The following is a 21,321-nucleotide window of genomic DNA, read 5'->3' as shown; positions in this document are numbered from 1 at the left end:
GTAATCTATCACGGAACTTTCAATATTGGGCTAATTTTCACCCGTTTTCTTACTAATACACTAATCTACCAATTCTTCATTGGTTGCACGACACCCCTCCCTCGCTAAGCTCGGTCCCCGAGCTGACAAATAACAACTCGACAACTTGAACTGGTAGGTATAAAATACAACAAAATGCAACACTCGATAAAAACCTTGCTACCATCTCAACGTCTTGATAGAATTTCCCTCAAACATCCAACCACATAACGTTTTATACCAAACATCTGTACGTTCTAACTTCCGCACGAATGGAAACCTCATGAGCACTGCTCAAATCACAAATTCCTACCGGGTCTCACCTCCTATAAGCATGAACATGCTGTAATCTGTCTGCTAACACATTGTGCTGAATGAGCAAAACATGGCACTTCCCTTTTTAATGGGCCCTTACTGTTTGATTTTTATCCTAGCAAATAAAATAAATGATACCAGCCTAATCAACATACATCATCCAAGATTACTGCCAAACTCTCCTTAAATAGAACACGGTCTCTACCACTTTGGTCCTATTTCTTCTTGAAAGAGAGACAAAACATAATTCGATGTGATTACTCCAAAACAACCCGGTTTTATCTAAACCGCAACTGGTATAAAAATCCACAGTCTGCACTGTTAATCCCAATATGATAACAAAAAGGATACCTCTCTGGTAGTATGGTCTTTGCTAAACATCGTTATCTTCCATCACTACCAATTAAGTGAATACCTACTTGGTATAAACTGAACTGCTTATGGTTACCTATGACACAACATTGATATCTGACACTCGAAAACCAAAACCCTACATTTGACATATGTGAATAGTTGAAATAACAACTAGATGCGCGAAAGTTGTACCATTTTCGCACCATTTTATACCATATGTGAGCAAAACATAGAATCTTAGCATGAGAAACCAAGTCCAGTGCGATACTTAATGTCCAATGATTACAGCTAGCTCATAAATCGGCAAAGCGTCCATCATGCTCACCCCGGTTTTCGTCCTTTCATTTTTTTTTTTATCGTCCATAAATGTTTTAAAATTTAAACCAAATTAGAAGAACACTGGTTGTTACGTTAAACTGGTTCCCTTGCTCATTCGTCGGCCACGGTATCTCTTGCAGAATCCGAAACACCAACAATCTGCGCGACCAGTATCTGGCCTAGCCCATACCGGTTCCTGGACTAGATGGGGGTAGCACTCGTGAGTCCCACATGGCGTATGCAGTTTATGTCGGTAACAGTCTACGACGGATCTGCTACCACGCAGGAAGTCGAGGCCCAATATACCTTCATGGCGTATGTCAGCCACAATTACGTCTGCAGTGTACGATAGAAGTCCCAGTTGTAAAGCGACTATTGCCTTCCCATCCATTGCCAATAGCGATCCGTCCGCCATCATCATCGGCTCATCCAGTGGGCTTAACGGTGGCTTACTGCTCGAGTCAATCGTGTCGTAAATCCTCCTGGCTATGAAGGAATGGGTTGAGCCGGTGTCCACCAACGCTTCAACTCGTGCCCCATTTACTGTGGCTTTTATAAACAGTCCGTGCCAAGTCCCATCGAGAACTGTCCTTTGCTCACTTTCAGCAACATTGCTGCCCCCAGCGGACCGCTGTTCACCCCTCTGGTTCCTCGCCATGTCGAAAATGTCCTGCATGAATGCGAATACCAAAAATGAAATAACATGAGAGTTCAGTCCCAAAACAGTGAGAGTTCGACATGCCGATACGTGCATGCCTAGAAGTATCTGGGGGGACGTCTGTTCCGTCTCGGGTATGGGTGCGGTTCATAGCTGGAATCTCTTCCAGGCTCATCATCTTCCAAAGCCAGCTGTGTTGATACAGCCTCAATAACTTGTTTTGGGTGGGCATCTGAACCTCCATCAGACTCCTCGTCATCTGTAGCCGGTTCTGGTACAGCCTGCTCTACTTGTTTCGGTCTGAACTCCCACACTGGCCTCTGCACCCCTGTATATGGCTTCAGGCGGTCCACATGAACCACCAGCGGCCTGGTCCTTGGTGAAAGCTGCAGCCGTAGCGTAACATCTGATAGTTTCGTGACGATCAAGTATGGCCCAAACCATTTCGTCTGCAACTTGGGACTGCAGTCCTTCTTCCGCATCTTTCTCCGGAGCCACGCATACTGCCCAACATTGTATGCTGCGACATGTGCCCTCTGATCGTAAAACCGCTTCTGTTTTCTGCAGGCCAGCCCCAATCTAGCTCGTGCACGGTGATGTGCTCGTCTCATCCTTGTACGCAGACCCTCTGCATAATCTGTGCAGACCTCCTCCTGGTGGTCAGCATCATCTGGTTCAGCGACATCGCCTGGCATCAGCACCTCTCTTTCCATTGGGAAGCCGCTGATTCTCTGCTGCAGTGGAGCACGCGGTGTTCTACCAGCACCCTTTCTCCTTGCACAGATGTCACATTCACGCAGAGCAGACCGGAAATCTGCTGCCATCCCGATCCAGTAGTATCGTAGCCGAGCACGAGCTAGCGACTTGCCCATACCAAAATGGCCACCAGTCATAGAAGCGTGAACCGCCCGAATCACATCTCTCACAAGGACTCTTGGTAGGATAATCTGCCTCCTCACAGTGCTACCATCTGCTGCCTCCCAGCGACGGACAAGGACCCCACTGCTAACCTCCAGCGCTTCCCAGTGATCCAATACCTGTCTTGCCTTGGCAGACCATGATGCTGCTTTTTCATCAGACGGTCGCTCAGCTGCCAGTTTAGCGGCACGAACCGGATTAATGTCCTCGTCTTGTTCCTGTAAACTGCCGATATCGGGAGCCTCATCTGCTTCTTGCTCTACCAGTACCCTGGCTTGGTTTGCTGGTATCTCCTCATCACAACCGCACTGTCTACACGGTCGGCGTGACAACCCGTCTGCATTGCCATGACTTCGCCCTTGCCTATGACGGATCTCAAAATCATATTCCGAGATCAACTCCAACCACCTTGCCAGCTGACCTCTGGGGTCCTTGAATCTGACAAGCCATTGCAGCGAGCCATGATCTGTCCGTATCACCACATGACGGCCATATAGGTACTGACGAAACTGCTTCAGAGAGACCACCACTGCTAGGAGCTCCTTCCTCGTCACGCAGTAATTTCTCTCCGCTCTCCGCAGTGTGCGGCTTGCATATGCCACCACCCTCTCAGCACCATCTTGGACTTGGGAAAGCACGGCGCCAACACCAACGTCGCTGGCATCAGTATCAAGGATATAACTGCCATCTGGGCGTGGATAGGCCAGGATAGGAGGCGATGATAACCTCCCCTTCAGCTCATCGAATGCCTCTTGGCATTCTTTCGTCCAGAGGAACTTGTGATTTTTCTCCATTAGCTGGTGGAGCGGTTTGGCGATGGAGGCGAAGCCTGCAACAAACCTGCGGTAGTACGATACCAGCCCCACAAAGCTCCTCACTTCCTTGGTGGTCCTCGGTGTTGGTCATTGTTGAATGGCGGATGTCTTGTCTGGATCTTTTGTCACTCCATCCTTCGACACGATATGCCCCAGGTACCTAACGCTGGTATGAAATAGCGAGCACTTCGACGGCTTAAGCTTCAAGCCGGCCTCACGGAGTCGCGGGAAAACCACTCGAAGTCGTGACAGCTCATCTTCCACTGTCTTGCCAAAGACAATCACGTCGTCCAAGTACACAAGCAACATTTCCCAGGTAAGGCCTGCCATCACTCTATCCATCAGACGCTCGAAGGTGGCTGGCGCATTACAGAGCCCGAAGGGCATAACGCGCCAGGCATACAACCCACCATTAGCGATGAAGGCTGATTTCTGCTTAGCCTGCTCGTCAAGCTGCACTTGCCAATACCCACTGGCAAGATCGAGGGTTGAGAACCACTTTGCCCCGCTGAGTGCATCCAGCGTGTCATCTATTCTGGGCAGCGGATAAGCGTCTTTCAGTGTTGCAACATTCAATTGGCGGTAGTCTATGCACATCCTCTTGCTCCCATCCTTCTTTGTTACCAGGACCACGTTGGAAGACCAAGGACTGCTTACTTGCTCAATCAGCCCCTGAGATAGTAGCTGATCTATCTGTCTATAAATCTCCGCCCTCTGCTCCGCTGGATATCGTCTTGGTGCTTGTCGCACTGGTCTCGCATCACCAGTATCAATGCTGTGCTGGACTAGGTCAGTTCTGCCCAGATCTGTTGGTCCATGTGAGAAGACATCTGCAAAATCTTGCAGCAGCTCTGCTACTTGCGTGTGGTACTGCTCTGGGACCTCTTCAATGCTTCGCTCGTACAGCTCTGCCACATGTGCTGGCATACCATCACCACCGTTCTCGTCACGTGGAATTACCTCGACCTGTTCAGCGTTTTGGAGCTGAGTCAGACACGCCACCATAGTGCCCTGCTTCACCACTCTCTCTTCCTTTGTGGGGTTGTAAACTCAGATAGGGAGTACCTCAGCATCCGCCTCAACGACAGCCCTTGCTATCAGCAAGCCCTTACTGAGGGTCTCAGCCTGGTTGGTAGGAGCTTCCAGCAGGCCAACTCCTGCGATTGGTTGTGGCCTTCCACCTGCCACCATGCCTTTCAATATTGCCTCGTGTCCTGGGGGTACTGAACTGGTCTCGCTTGCTATGATTCTGCGGCAGAAAGGCTGACCCCGATGATCTTTGCATTGGATCGTCTCCCATGGCAGCTGCAGCTCCAGTTTGCGGCAATACAGCACCGACTGTGTTTGCATCAAGAAGTCCAACCCGATGATACTCTCATTGTGAAGATTGGCCACCGTCACCTCAAACACGAACAGCAAATGTCCCATCTGGATTTCAGCCAGTGTTTTACCACTGGTCTCGAGTGGAGAACCGTCTGCTTGGCGCACTGTACGAGTTGCTCGCTGCAATACCGGCTTCCTTGCATCTGCAATCTTGCTGAAGATCGCATTGGACACATACGTCTGCGATGAACCGGTATCAATTAGGAATGTGATGGGCTGACCGTTGATCTTAGACTCAACATGAAGACCATGATATCTGCTATTGCCAACTGGCCGTGCTTGCTCTGCTTGTTCTGCCTGGGGTGCTCGCTGTGGTTGTTCTGGTGTCCTTTGTTGCACGCCACCAACATCACTACGGAGTGGAACTGGTCCCCACTCTGGCTGACTGCGCGCTGGTATCTGCTCGATATTTGATGCTTGGGGGCAGTGCCTCCAACCATGGCCAACTTGATTGCAGTGGTAGCACCTCCTTCTGTCTGCATCGATGCTTGCTGGCATACTTCTAAGTGGTTGCTTCACTAGACGTGGGCAATCTCGTTTCCAATGGCCAGCTTGGCCGCAGTTGAAACAATTGTTGCTCTGGTCCCCAGGCAGTGATGATGCTGGTACCCTTGCAAATTGTGATGTCGCGTTGGTTCTCGATCGTGTTGGTGGAGAAGATTCCACTCTGGAAATCAGCTCTTCCACTGCTTCCGTCGTTCGCCTCATAGTGCCGTCTTTCTCCTTGGTTACAGGGCTCTTCTGCTCGACATCATCAGTCGCCAGTGCTCTGCTTTACCGCTGCGACCGGCCATCGCTTCTCTCCGTCTCCATCCTCAGGAAAGCCTCTGTACTCAGTGCTGTTTCAATTGCCTCATCAAGTGTGCGGGGCTGGGCGCGGAAAAGACCTTCTCGTATCTCTGGTCTTACGACCGCGTCCATGAAGTTGCCTCTTGCTAAGCGATCTTGCCCCGCCTCGTCAAATTCTTGGTAGGCTAATGCAGTCAGCTCCCGAATACCCTGCCCCAACTCCTGCAGAGTCTCCTTTGGTTTCCTCCTCCTGGTCCGCAGCTCAGCCAAGAAGACCTCGGATTTGCCTGCTGGGCCGAACCGTTGCTTAAGCCTATTTACCAGCTCGCTGTACGTTAACCTCCTTCCTGTCTGTTGAACAAGGACCTTTACAGCTGGGCCTCGCATGCTGGCAGCCAAATACTGCAGTGCTTCATCTTCGGACCATCCGTTCACCCCTGCGCAGGCCTCAAAATGACTCAAATAGTCAAGAATCGGCCCCCTGCCGTCAAATCTATCGGGAGTCATCCGCAGCTTATCTCCACCTCTATATCTGCGCTGGTAACTGCCTTCGTTCCACAGTTCTGGTCTCCGCCACGGTGTAGCCATTGCTGATGGTGCTGCTGACGAATTACCTCCAGCACCTACCAGAACTTCATTTACTGGTGCTGGCTGGTTGCCCGTTGCTGGTGTCTCCCAACTGGTCTGCTAGATCCTGCTGGGGCCGCCTGCCATCCTACCTTCACATGTAGGACCACTCTGCCATTGCTGACTTCCAGTCATCATGTCGACACCAAGCCGTTGCGCTGTAACTGGTTGTTTGCAATACCTGCTGTATCCATCGTTGACTGGTCTGCTTTCAGGTGTTGCAAAACTACTGGGGAACGAATGAGGAATCTCAACGTTTCCACCAGATCGCCTTGCAAAACTAGCAGGAGGAGCTTTACTTCCGGATGACTCTGCTGCAGCATTTGGTGCTGTGGTGAAGCCATCCTGGTCTAGTGGTGTGCTGCTGCTAATTCCTGCCCTTCCTGAACTCATCGTTCCTGAGCTGGGGAGGCTGGTGGTAGCGGGTCCCTGCGACGGAGCTGGAGTTCTTCCGAGTGCTGCACGAAGATCTGTCATCATCGCTTCGACGTCTGCCAGCTCCTGTTCTAGCTGCCACCAGATTTCCGCTGGAGTTTGCTGACGCAGGCCAGCAGTCCTTGCTGAGTGATGCATGTTGCGCTGCCCTGTCCACTGCCAATCCCACTCCTGACACCACGTGTAGCCTTCTCTCCTTCTGTCACTAGTGTATAATGTTGTTATACGCTGTGTGCCATCCGGTCCCCGGCAACTAGCTGGAGAAGAGTCAGGATGGTCCGAGCTAGGCTGGGGTCCGTTTGGTTGAAATATACAACCAGTGGAGAACGGCGTATTACCCTGGGTTACTTACTACCAGTGCTTACTACCAGAATACTACCAGTCACAATTCATCCAACGAAGATACCAGTACCAGTGCAGCTCATCCAATCGCAGATACCAATATCAGATACCACCACAGTGCACTCGCATACCATTTCATCAGTTCCGAAATTGCACTGCACTACTCACCAATACTTCTGTTATACTGCGGCAGACTTCAAAGGAAACGGTCCAGGCAGTAGTGTCCACTTCAATCAACGCGTTATTAACACTCAACGACACTAATCATCCTCACTCTGGCCTGTATCCAGGCCCACCCAGCTGGCTTATCCACACTTTGGCCCGTATCTAGGCCCACCCAGCTGGCTTATCCACACTTTGGCCCGTATTTAGGCCCACCCAGCTGTTTCGATACATATTCGACCTCTTATTATTCTCCGACCGCTATATTTCCGAAACAGTTACGCATTTTACTTACTGACCTTTTCCTCAAATACTAACGCTTATTAACCCTCCTCATCATACGGAAATGATTAGATAACAAAGCAATAATTGTATGGAAGATTATTACTGAACATAATCGCATCTCCAACAATTATTACCCCTTATAAATTTCTAACAAAACAATCCATAATCGTCAGTTCCTTGTAACTGATCGATTTATGATCGATTGCTAAAATAATCGATCGATTATGTAATCTATCACGGAACTTTCAATATTGGGCTAATTTTCACCCGTTTTCTTACTAATACACGAATCTACCAATTCTTCATTGGTTACATATAAGGCACTCATATATATACATATATATATATATATGAGTGCGTTTGTTATTTGTTTTATCCTCTCAATGTTCCCTTAATGTTATCGGTAACTTTTGTCAATTTAATTTTGTGCCTGTTTCAATATATTTTATTCTTTTTGTGCTTCTTTTTGTGTTGTTGGTAACTTTTATCATTTGGTATTTTAATGTTTAAATAGCAATATGTGTATGATTTGTTTTCAAGAGTACATTCTATTTTAACAAGCCTCTGGCTTTCTCCAAACTGTACCTGCTACAGTTTTTTAAAAATCTTATATCCACACGATTTTATTGCTGAATAAATGTGATAAATAAATGAATATATACATAATTATATGTATATATATATATATATATATATATATACATAAGGAAGAAACAAACTGGTAATGCACTTTTGGCATACAAAGCATGATTTTATGAGGATGCCGAAAAGTCATGCTTTATTGTCCAAAAATGCATTGCCAAATATACGAAGAGCTTGCTTCCAAAAGGCGCTAAATCCATTGAAAACGATGGATTTAGCGCCTTTTGGAAGCAAGATCTTCATACATATATATCATTGGCGTAAATCCCGGGGGGATGGGGGGGGGGGATATATCCCCCACTTTTGAAGGAGGGGGGGGGGATGGCCTGTACAAATATCCCCCCCCCCCTGAAATTCTCCCAAGAAAAAGATGTAGGAACAAAAAAACAAACAAAAAGAAATGTGGTGATATTTTCAGTTCAGTTCAAATTTATTTCATATTTCCATTTTCTCAATGATGACATTACAAACTTATTGACAACAAAACAAGAGTACAAAATATATACAATCATGTCTTTTGATTGTAGAAGAAAAAGAAAAAGAAAATATACTTGACACAAATGTACATGGTCACATCGTATGAAAATGTCACTAGTAAGTATAAGAAATATGATGGGGCCTACATAAAAGCTTTAAAGCTTGTAAAACTGTAGGTTCCCGAGTTCATAGGCATATAATTTTACACGGAGAACGGATATGTTTGTCTTGACCAACTAAAATTACACCAGTACAAAAAAATAGATGAGTAATAAACTAATGAACCACATAGATATCGCACAAACCAGACTGCATACAAATCTCGCAGTGTTTGAATAACAAAAATGCTGTATTATTAAAAGATGTATCGGTACCATGAAATCACTTAAGTAACTTGGTGCTGCGGACAAGGACAAAAGACTGGGAGCATAAAAAGGTTGCTAAAGGCTTGGTAGTGTGTATCCACTAAGTAATAACTGTTTTAATTTGCGTTTGAAGGTGAATAAAGATAAGGAAGAAGTGATATCTAGAGGGAGATCATTCCAATGTCTGGGTCCAGTAAATATAATTGTCTTCTTTGCAAAAATAGTGCGAGTACGGGGAAGGTGATAGGCGTCACTCTGGCGAGTGGGATAACAGTGGATAGAATGATTCCTTTTGAACATGTGGATAAAAACAGATGGTAATTCATTAGTTGTTAGTTTATACATGAAAATTCCGAGATTATAATAAAATAAGTCTGAAATTTTCAGAATTCTATTTTGATGGAAAAAACAATTGGTATGGGCAAAATATCCGGCGTGGTTTATGATTCTTATTGCACGCTTTTGAATACGGAGAAGGGAATCTAGTAATGAGTGAATTGCATTTCCCCACGCCAAAATTCCATAATTGAAGTGTGGAGATATTAAACAAGAATATATACTCTGCAAAATATGAACAGGAAAGAAATGTTTTAGCTTATTCAAAATCCCAATATTTCTAGACAAAATTTTACTTACAAAATTAACATGAGTTTTCCAGGATAATTCTTGGTCAATCCAAAGCCCTAAAAACTTTGTGTTATTAACCTGCTTTAAACATAAATCATTTATATTCAAAGAATTACTAAATACCATATAATGAGTTTTTTCTATGTTCAAGGACAATTTGTTCGCATAAATCCAGGATTGCACGGACCTGAGCTCAGTATTCATCATATTTATTAATGCATTAGGGTCTCGATGTGAAAAAAACAAGCTTGTGTCATCGGCGAAACAAATGAATGACAAAATTTGCGATGATTTTGGAAGATCGTTTATGTATACTATAAATAAAAGTGGGCCCAAGAGGGAGCCCTGCGGGACTCCACATGAAATAGGCTTTAATTGCGAATCATGGCTATTGATATTAACAAATTGCTTTCTTTCTGTTAAATAACTCTTAAACCATTCTAAGGGGGTACCGCGGATTCCATAGTGACACAATTTATAAAACAAGATTTCATGATCTATCGTGTCGAAAGCTTTAGAAAAATCAAGAAAAACTCCAATTGTATGTTCAAAACTATCTATAGCATGAGCTACCTTGTCTATAAAAGTAAGTAAAGCATGGATTGTGTTGTAATGTTTGAATATTGATTTCAGCATGATGGATTATTGCATAGCCTATAATCTAGGCGGAGAATGCAGTTATTGTCTTTGTAATTTGCTGTTAAGCTAAACGTATGATGCAGCGAGATCATTGTCTTTGCCAAGCGATACATCTGATGCGGCGAGACTACGAACAGTGGACGCATCTAGCGCGTCCGCTAGGCGCCACGATCGGTTGCAGGTTTTTTTTTTTTCCGTATAAGAAGACTGCCACCGATTCCAAAAAAAAGGAGAAGAAAACAACGACAAACAACTAGATCATAGGCGGTGTATTCGCGCGCATCCACTGTTCGTAGTCTCGTCGCATCAGACCAGCTGCATCCCCACCTAGGTTATAGGCTACATACTGTAATGCATGAGCCATGACGTTCGCACGCCCGCCTCGTGACGAGAGCATACTGCTGAACAGTGCTAGCAGCGCTCGCGTACTTCTCTCGCACGCCAATGCATGTAGAGCAATATCGACCGTAATGCATGCTTCGGATGTTGAACTACTATAGTAGCCACACAACCAGATGGCAACCAGCTGCATGCAACCAGGGAGGTGCTCTTCCCACCTCCTTCATGCAACACAGTCTGTAGGGCCATGGACGTAGGCGTGGACGAGTGCACCATGTCGAGCGCGATACGACTCACGTCGAGCTCCGCATGAGTTACCCAAAGATCAGATAACAAACGAGTTCGTTAACAGCCTTGTACGAGTTTCAGTCGTAGGAATTGCAACACATTTACCCTCTCCGTATTGGCAGTGAGTTTGCTCAGTTAGTATAATTCGTTTGCCTCCAGAAAAAAAAAAACAAAAGGAACGGGTGTCGATTCCCATATTTTGCCATATGCAAGTACCTCCTTTAATCTAATGAACATTGCTTTAGATTAATGGTTCAGACCTATTAACCAGATTTCTTTTTGCTTTCATGGAAGATGTGCAAAAAAAAAAAACACAAGAAAGTTCACCTGTTAACAAACATACATCAATAAATTAATAAGACAAGTTTATTCGCAGCCAATTTTATTGATATGCAACATTCATCTCACGAACAGAAAAATGGATGCTTTAGTCCCTAATCAAACAATCCCACAGAAAAGGCAAGACATTCTAACAGTTTGCCAGAATAGTACGAAAAGATTTTCACTTTTTTTTTTCCAGTGAATAGGACCTACTTAGAATTGAGTACTGAAACGGATATTGTACCTTACCAAATCATTTTTACACGTTGGTAAGAATGTATAAAACCTGAAGTGTCCCGTGATCCTGAATGAATTTTACAACTGTATTTATGAGCCTGTAATGTTGTTCGAAAATAACGTTGCTTATCATGTCATTGTGCTTAGTAGGGGCCAGATATGAAGCCATTAACTTGACAAAGATGAAAAAAGGTGAGCGAAATATATAGAACTATCTCTACGAAAAGGAAGGGCTGAACTCATTTTGATTTCTGCAAATATGAATGGTGTTTAAATGGTAATAAAATATACAAAAGAATCTTTAAGAAAAAATCTCAGGAAATTATTCAAATTGTCGGCATCATATGCCCAATTATGTTTGAACTTTCAAAGGCTACAGTATGTTAACATCTGATAGACCTGGGCTTCAGAAGTGCTCTGATATGTAGGCCTATGTTGCGAGATTTATAGTTAGTAAACGTTGGGTTGTCTTCAATTAAAGTACGGTTTGCTTAATGTATTCCTGTGAGGTAACTGAAGTTAAAAGGTAAGATTTCCTTCAATACGAGATGAACTTTCAAGTTTTCAATCTCCGCCTATACGGTCCTTATATATTCAAAACCTTGCGTTTCTGATAATGTTTATTGTTTACTCTCCAAAGGAATGGGGTTAGACATAAAAGATAATATTCTATGGTCGATTGGAATTACGGAACATAATTATGTTATTAGAGTCCACAAAGATTGTCATAGAGACACATACGGAGAAAAAAACTGTGCTTGTTTGTTTAACCTTGTTTGCTTTGTTACTGTTTTATGTTAAGGTTTTTAACACATAATGTACAAAACTGACCTCGCGGAATACATTTATTCAAGTGAATAAAACTATATTCTCTCTGCCTCTCTTTCTTGCGCCATGAGCATCTTTTCATGATGGATACCATTACAAGCAATTTTATTATTATTATATTCACCTTTATCCAGCAATTTGTTCTCAATAGTGTTTTGATAAGAGGAAAACTAGTGTGTTAGTTGTCGCATGTCACAAGTTATCCCGGGTTACATGAAGAGCTGTCACTATACCTTGCCACTACAACTCGACTTCTGTGGAAACCGTTCTTCGTTATTCTGCCAAGTATACCATTATACCCCCCCCCCCCGAAAAAAAAAAAGCGCAAGCGCGCGAAACCGAGCGCTTTAAAAGTTCAATTGTGTGCAGTGGATGAAGTTGGGGGAGACAAATTATTTTGTCCCCCAAGCAATTCCCGAGATGAGGACAAATCTCGAACTTTTTTTATGGAAAATTGGACAACTACTGCCAGAATTATGCACCGGATCGCTGAATTGCAATCATAAATATGCAAAAGCTACTGGGTCCCTTTCGATAGACTTTGTACACTTTTGAGATTGACGTTTTATTTCCTTATATTTATCAAAGAGTGTGCAGCATATCTTTCACTTACAAAAGCTCCCTCATTAGTATGCAGAGGCGTCAATGAAGGGGGAGGGGGATGGTTCCCCATAAAAGTATTGGGGACAAACAGATCATTTTGCTCCTCCTCGTAACTCCCGAGATGTGGAAAGTGAAGACTGTCTAAATATTTCACCCAAAGATGGCTGAATTTCAATCCTGAAAATATAAAATCTCCCTCGCGTAAGAGGGGGATAGGCCTAACCCCTCCCATACCCTCCCCGTTCAGTCATTTCTACTTAATACACTTTAGATTGACAGATTTCAAAATGTTTCATCCAAAGTGTGCACCAGGTCTGTTACTTCAGTTTAAAGAAATGCAAATGTTCCTTGGGTGATGGGAGGAGATATCTAGATACTTTCAATTAACGGAGGATCCCCCCTAAAAACAAATAGTATACACTTCTGGGATTGAAATTTCCCCAGATTACATCATAAATGTGTTTACGAGATATTTGTTGCTGCCAGTAATTGCCAGCAGTTGCGCCTGGTGCGCCCCCGTCCCTTAATTTCCAAAGCGAAAAAAGTACAGCTACAAACGGCAGTTTTTGGACTGTAAAATGTCAAAATTTTCAAGCTCGCTCGCTTCGCTCGCTCGCATTTAATCGTCATGCCATTCTCCTGATGTTGCTGCCGGGTAATTACCCGCAGTTGCGCCTGGTGCGCCCCCCTTATTTTTCAAAGCGAAAAAGATATAGCTACAAACGGCAGTTTGGGGACTGTGAAATGTCAAAATTTTCAAGCTCGCTCGCATTTAATCGTTATGTCATTCTCCTGATGTTGCTGCTAGTAATTGTCAGCAGTTGCGCCCGGTGCGCCCCCACCCCCCTTAATTTCCTAAGCGAAAAAATATAGCTACAAACTGCCGTTTTGGGACTGTACATTGTCAAAATTTTCAAGCTCGCTTGCTTCGCTCGCTCGCATTCAATCGCTATGCTATTCTCCTGATGTTGCTGCCGGGTAATTGCCAGCAGTTGCGCCCGGTGCCCCCCTCCCCCTTAATTTTCAAAGCGAAAAAATGTAGCTACAAACGGCAGTTTTGGGACTGTAAAATATCAACCTTTTCAAGCTCGCTCGCTTCGCTCGCTCGCATTTAATCGTAATGTCATTCTCCTGATGTTGCTGCCAGTATTAAATTGCCAGCAAATGCGCCCGGTGCGCCCCCCTTAATTTCCAAAGCGGAAAAAAAATATAGCTACAAACGGCCGCTTTTGGACTGTACAATGTCAAAATTCATGATCTCGGATTTCAGTGTAAGAATTAAGACAAGAAGTTTCTCTAAATGATACCATTTTATAGGCAAAATTGTTCAATAATAATCTGCATAAAATGTACTGCTACCTTAAACATGTTGGACTGTTTCAAGTCGATAGAACACGCGAAAAAAATGAATCAAATTGCACCATTTACAACATCAATATGCAAAAAGTTCTCACTGTGGGAGGGGGAAACCCCCCCCCCCCCCCCGTGGTGATGGTGACTATCGCCAATCATCCCCCCCCCCCCACTCCTCATTGCGGATTTACGCCGTTGATATATATACATATATATATATATATATATATATATATACACTCAACCTAAAAAGTAAGTTCCCCCTAGCATTTTTTGATATATCTCAAAAAGTATTTTACCGATTTTCATAATTCAAACGGGAATGGATAGGGAATTTTATTACTCATAACATGAATGGCATATCATTACCACCAGGTATCATTATTGGTATGGAAAAAATGCATTTGATATGTCAAAATGCAGGGGAAAAAAAGTTGCACTTAAGGTTATATGAAGCATATTGTGTACATTTCCTATATGTAAGTTAGCAAATGACCTTTTCAAATTGTTATGTAATTCTCAGGAATTTATTCTGGTACAATGTACTTCACTATTAAACAGATGTTATGCATACTTTTGAAATATTAGGCCTTTTTAATATGAAAATGTTGGTCGAAGCCATGTGCTTTTTAATTCCAATTTGGGTTGATCATCACATGAATGTGCTTATGGCCATTTTGCATCATGTGCTCAAGTTGTAGACCAGTTTGCTGAGGGAAATGGCATCGAACGTATGGAGTGGCCTGCAAGATCCCCGACTGTAATCCAAAGCGAGCAAGAAGGTGAAAGATGACACTTCACTGCAAGAATTTCGGCGCATCATGCAGAGAGCATGGGCCAATATTGAGCAGCGCCAAGTACAAACTTTAGTTAACAGTACAGTTGTATGAGGAAGAGATGCCGGCTGGTCATTGAAGCGGATGGTGGGCATATCGATTATTAAATACTTCACCGTATGCTCATGAAAAGAAAGAGATAGAGAAATATGCAATAAACCATGCTTCAAAGTTCAGAATCATGAGTGATTGATTGATTATTTGTGTAAAAGTCAATGCAAATTACTAAAGTGCAATTTTTATTCCATGCATTTTGACATAAATGCATTTTTTCACACCAATAACAATATCTGGTGGTAATGATACGCCATTCCCGTTATGAGTAATAAAATTCCCTATCTATTCCCGTTTGAATTATGAAAATCGGTAATATACTTTTTGAGATATATCCAAAAATGCTAGGGGGGAACTTATTTTTGGTTGAGTGTATATATATATATCTATATATATATGTAATTTATATATGTAATTTTATATATATATATATATATATATATATATAACATCGCGAATGTTTTCCGCACAGCTGGTCGTGATTTGCTCGTGATTTGTTCTAAAAAATGTCTTGAAAGCCTCGTCAAGAACGCACAACTTATACGCAATACATACGTGCGCAATGTTCGCAAAATCTCTGTGAAACCTCTGAACAGATTATGAGAGTTTGAAAAATGTCCTGAGTTGTTTCGCGAAATCTGCGAAATTCTTGAGATTAGTTTGGGACGCATCCCCGAAATGCTAGAGTACTTTTTGAAACGTTCTTACCAACAATTGGCGCATATTTGGGGGTAAAAAAAAAAAATCAATGTTCAAAAGGTGACGTCTGACTGCTATAGACCAATTCGGTTTGGGTACTTTTTTAATGGTGATTTCTGTAAAGGGGCTTCAAGTATGCCTAAAAAAGATAATTTATGCACTGACCATTGCCGACGTAGCAACGCACATGGCTCATTGCATAACTCATTGAAAATGCTTTTGTTCTTCTTCCGAAGCCCAAGCTATGACCGCCACAAATATTACAGTGCGCTGAAGTCGGATATTCATCTATAAAGTACATGACCAAGGTGTCACACGTATATTGTTGCCATGATACTGAAAAAAGAACGAACAATTGATAACTATCTCAGAGTTTTGCTCTTTGCTTCAGTGTATCAAATAAACGCAGAGTTTATCTCTGACTTTCCTCTCCCCCTCTCGTGCTTCCTAGCGGATTTCTTCTGACATACCTCACTCTCAGAAGGATGAAGGCCAGTGATGGGAAGATGGACTGGATATGGTTCTACCTCAACAGACACTTCAGGTACTAAAGATTTGAGACAAAATTTTCAACGAACCTGGCACTTCATGATAGGCATCACTTACTAAAAGTACTGGATGGAAAATCTCATTTGTTTTCTTGCAAGTTATGGCAGAGCTTTAGTGATATAAAAGCACGAGTGAAGTACTAGTATACTGTACAGATATTGAATGGTATTGGTTGGAATATAACATTCCTCAGACAGCCAGGGAGTTATATTTTCCCAAAGGAAAATTCTATAAAGATCACGAGGGAATATAATCCCTGCATGATGTTCCAAAAATTGGTACATTCCACCCGCTACCAGTCAATATCTATTATATTAGATGGCCTTAATTATGCTTGGTGCGACAATAATCATATAGGCAAAATTTACCATTTGCAGATGAAACTAAATCGCTGCTTTAGTGCTTCAAAATAGTTTTGAAAGGTGACAATGAACGTAAAAATGTGTATCAGTACCATTAATGTTAAGTGTTGTTAAATATACAAGATGTGAACAATAATTAACTTATAATAAAAATGTTTCTAGACTAAACCGTCTACAGTTATGGTTTAATGCAACCCCGGGGTGCTCCTCGTACACAGTTATACTGTGGGAGCTCCCTGAGTCAACAGAGCGCTATCTCTGTACGATGAAAGAGAAACACAAATTTTCGCCCCTAAGTTACGTATTTCACCAGCAAAAGGCTTACTTTCGTACTATAAGTACGTTTCCGATCTAATTCTTACCTGCTGTTAACTTTCTAATTGTCGCTACCTGAAACGGGCGACAAAGTATGCAGAGAGCTGACGGCACAAATTGTCGCCACTGCACAATTTGTCGCTGGGCGACAATATGTGCAGAGGACTGACGGCACAAATTGTCGCCTGCTCGCAAAGTATATTTAGGGGGTAATATCATTCTTGACATATCAATAGGCACTGGAATACCAACACATAACTAAATGGCTACATCCATGCCAACAAGTCATGTAAAAAGTCACACGAGGAAGTGTGCATGTGCGCTCGCACATAATATTTTAGTGTCCGTGTGTGTGTGAGAGAGTGAGTGTGTGGGCTCACGCGCATTTGTGTGCATGAGGGATGTCTGTATAAACGCGCTATGGGTTTTGCGTTTTATTAATTGACATATTATATTATATTTCATTGTATTCCTATAAAAAAAAACTTAACCTTGACCCCTGCCTCTGACCTTTGAACTTGAGGTGATCTCCATGTTTGGTAAAATGTGAAACTTAATTTGTATAACCGCCCTTCCCTCCAAATAGGCCTATGATTGAAATTGAAGTCCTGGGTACTGACGGACGTCGCAGGTGACAGGGACACCCACCTCAACAACACAATTCATAAGGCATCTTCGCATTATCTTTTGCAGCTTGAAGAAAACGACCGACGACAATTTCTGCAGCTACGTTTCATTTTCCCTGCAAAAATTGTCGCCATTGAGGTAAAAAATTGGGAAATGCGCGAGCAGCAAAATTTGTCGCCAGGCGAAAATTTGTAAAGAGACAACAATTTGTGCCGTCGCACCCTGTAGGCCCTACAAATTGCCGTCCTTTGCCGGGGGTGACAATTTGTGCCGCAACAAGGGTGGTCGATCTAAGAATAGGTGGTGGTACATGAGTAGTAGACTTGCTATGCTGAGTGTAGGCCTATGAATTGTCTTCTCGCGAAGCGAAGGCGCCGTGATACCCATTCATTTGCACATGAAATCTCTTGCGAAGCGAAGGTGCCGCGATACCTATTCATTTGTACGTGAATGGTGCTAAATATGACGATGAGTTTACCCTTGGCGTAATTGACATTATCACAGAAAATTACTAATTTCTTTGATGGAATATGATGGGGTAATTTATTCTAAAGGGCCTACAGATGCATATTGGTCTGCTCAGAGAGAGAGAGAATACGCATAAGAAATTATGACCAAATTACACATAATATTAGTTTCACGGTAGGACAAAAGTAATTACGTGTGCAATAATCGCAAGGCGGTTGTCACCGCCATATCACTTTGCCTTAAGTTTCCTCCTGCTCTCTCACTGTTCTCTACTGATTTATAGATTAACCCCAGCCCTGGCTATGCTTATCCTAATCCGGGTGTACATTGTTCCTGAGATGAATCAAGGCCCGATTTGGTACCGCGAAGAAAGTGGGCGTGAGTTATGCCGCAGCTACTGGTGGACTGGCATTCTCTTCATCAATAATTTTTTTCCACCCACCATCAGAGCTGAGGTAATTAGGTATAGGCCCTACCAACATTTGCACAGTCACAAATATATTCATATGGCTACACACATCACTCATGTCATGTACAGTGTAATTTTTGCGTGTGTAGTATTTATGGGCAAATGGGTATTTGCCATTTTATAGAGGCAAGCGTCTTCACGTGGCGCCATCCGGAGTGCCCTAACGGTGCAGAGGATGTATACAGACCCAGCGCTGTAATATCTTAGCAAGCCACAGCTGTGAATTTTGATATAACTATACCTGGAATGATCCTTAAAAAGCAACCGTTTCCTATAGACGAGTAGGATCCATTTTTGTAACATGAATCTCCAGCTAAAATCATCTGGTCTCAGAAACCGCTCGAAGAAAATTGATACCATAGACCATAGGCCTACTCCACTAAAATTTGGCGAGCCTTTCATCGTACACCGAGCCCCCGAAATACAGAAATTCAGCGAAATCTCCATAGGTAAGATGAAAACATGGATACTTTAATGCCAAAAAGTCTACCCTTTCCTCTCATAGAATAATTGCAAATTTAGTTCTAATTGTACGCATTTTTTTTTAAAGCTGCCCAAAGTTTCTTTTTCTTTTCAGCAAAAAGTGACTTGCTTCCCATGATTAAGTCAATTCATCACAAAGCACTAGTTCCGATGTTCACTACCCGTGTTAAACGAGTTCGCACGGGGCAAACGAAGCAGATGCGCGCAACTTTTCCATGATCCATGATAACGAAATTCTCAATCTTTTAACTAGGTCTTACATTTAGTTTGTCTTTGTTTGGCGTATTCTTAAATCAATAATTATTTAAAGGCAAGTTTCAACTACCGATCTAAAATATCACTAGGGGACTAGGGTCCGAAGTTTTGAGGAATGATACTGCACAAAAGAGCAGAGAGTATCTATTGATATAGGGCTTAAACTACTGTAATGTATAAAAGAATTCATCTTAAGTTTTTGGCGACGTCATGTTTCAATCCTGAAACCATAGCCAGCCTGTTCAAAACGTGTATAATATGTGTGACACTTACTCCCCTACTCTACTTTGTTCTAAATATTTTTCTTTCTGACTCTTTTCCATTTCAGTGCGTAAACTGGACTTGGTATCTTGCCTGTGACATGCAGTTCTACTACTTAAGTCCTCTACTCCTGATTCCTCTATATAGGTTTGTTCATTCCATGCCCTTATCCTACATTTGCCGGCAGTGCCAGTCTATAGGTCCTACCCATAGGGAAGTAGTACCCAGACTAAGGGACCATGCAAGTCGTCTTCCAACAAGCTGTCTAATTCCGCTGAAAGCGAATTCCCGAGATCGTTTTACAGGCCATCGAGCTATATGTTAACGCTGGTAAACAGAGAAGAGAGCGGAGCGGGGGCTGTCTCTCGCGGGTCCCTGGACTCAGTCTCGCTCAACAACCCTCAGCTCCTTTGTCATGAAATTAACACTAAATTATCAATAAATAAGTGAACAAAAAACAAACAAACAAACAAACATAACATACTTCCGACTTGGATTCAAACAGACATTGCGCATGCGGGAATCCACAATTTCTTTGACAATATTACGCAATACCTAAAATGGTAAAAAATTATCACCGTATAGAGTTTATTCACGACAACAAGATATATCAGGAACTAGTAATTTATCAGAAGTCCTGGAAGTCTATGATAACTCTAACAAACCATTTGTCTATGAATCAATGGTACAATTATAAGTCCTTTTCATCAAGAGACTTACATTGGGTAGGCTTAGTATATTTCCGAATCAATGATAGCTTTTCAAAATCAGTCACAACTGCTGTGTTGGATTTTTCATTTTTGTCTTTGGTTTTTTTTTTGTTTTTTTTTTGGTGTGGTTTTTTTTTTGTTTTGTTGGGGTTTTTTTTGCGCAAGAAGACGGCGCACGTGTGTGTAACGGGTCCAGCCAAACTGGATAGTAATTGAGTGATGGGAGTTTAAGATCGTCAATCATAGTCTCGGTAAAAGCGGGCAGCAGCTCGTTGTACCTGTTCCCATTCCACCGAGTGGTAGAAGTAACATCATAAGGATTCCAGGCGCAGGCCTCTACTCCGTACTCAAGTTAATAGTCCATGGGCCAAGACCCGAAAAATGGGTTGTTGGTACCATCTGAGGTGGCACAACCTTTTTGGTGTCAGTTTGTTTGTCGGGCATAGATATGCTTATCAAGCTATGATAGCATTTCCAAATGAGTAGCTTAGTCATAATAAATGAATTTTTAACCAATTTGGTCTCGTTTTTATATCCCTATACTTCTGAATCGAAACTAAACCGCTATACAAAGAAGAGCACTGCCTTCTGTATGTCCACAGGTGTTCTGTTGTAAACGCGGTGCGCTTAGTTTTTATTCAAGGCAGCGAAGGGAATATCCAAAAGGTTATGATGTCCACAGCTGTCACGCGGTGCGCTTAGTCTTTATCTAGACCAATGTACCGTTATCATATCTAAAGTTCCTCATAAAAGGGATTATCTATACTGTTTTTATACTACCCTATCAACAAATACATCAATTTTAAACAAAAATCACTCTGTTCATTTACAATATCATTCATTATAATGTATTGTAGTGTACCGGTACATTGTTTTTGCATATCTTATATTGTTGGAGGGAAATAAAGCGACATTGGCGTGGTATCAGCGTTTTCACCGTAGCGTTTTCGTCGGAAAATGATAAATAATTGAAAGATACGGCAAAATTCATGAGAAATTGCTTTTGTTGTTGTGTTGTTTTTAGATAAAAAGATATACACTGTATCATACGCTTTGGATATTCCCTTCGCCGTCTAGAATAAGGACTAAGCGCTG

At 42.7% G+C, this 21,321-nt stretch overlaps 1 protein-coding gene across 1 annotated transcript in view; it reads left to right on the top strand.

Annotated features, from left to right (window-relative positions):
• Positions 1-21,321, top strand: part of LOC139722492 (uncharacterized) — a 51,809-nt gene that overhangs the window by 14,161 nt on the left and 16,327 nt on the right. Inside the window, exons 8-10 of the mRNA XM_071633780.1 lie at positions 16,179-16,271; positions 18,332-18,503; positions 19,584-19,663. Of these exons, the coding sequence (XP_071489881.1) occupies positions 16,179-16,271; positions 18,332-18,503; positions 19,584-19,663 (345 nt within the window). The remainder of the gene's footprint in view (positions 1-16,178; positions 16,272-18,331; positions 18,504-19,583; positions 19,664-21,321) is intronic.

The sequence above is a fragment of the Diadema antillarum genome, unplaced genomic scaffold, assembly GCF_040938485.1.
Source record: "Diadema antillarum isolate AM-2024a unplaced genomic scaffold, OU_Dant_1.0 scf00000166, whole genome shotgun sequence".
Lineage (NCBI taxonomy): Eukaryota > Metazoa > Echinodermata > Echinoidea > Diadematoida > Diadematidae > Diadema > Diadema antillarum.
Note: the sequence above shows the minus strand (reverse complement) of the source record. Positions and strands in the feature narration are given on the sequence as shown.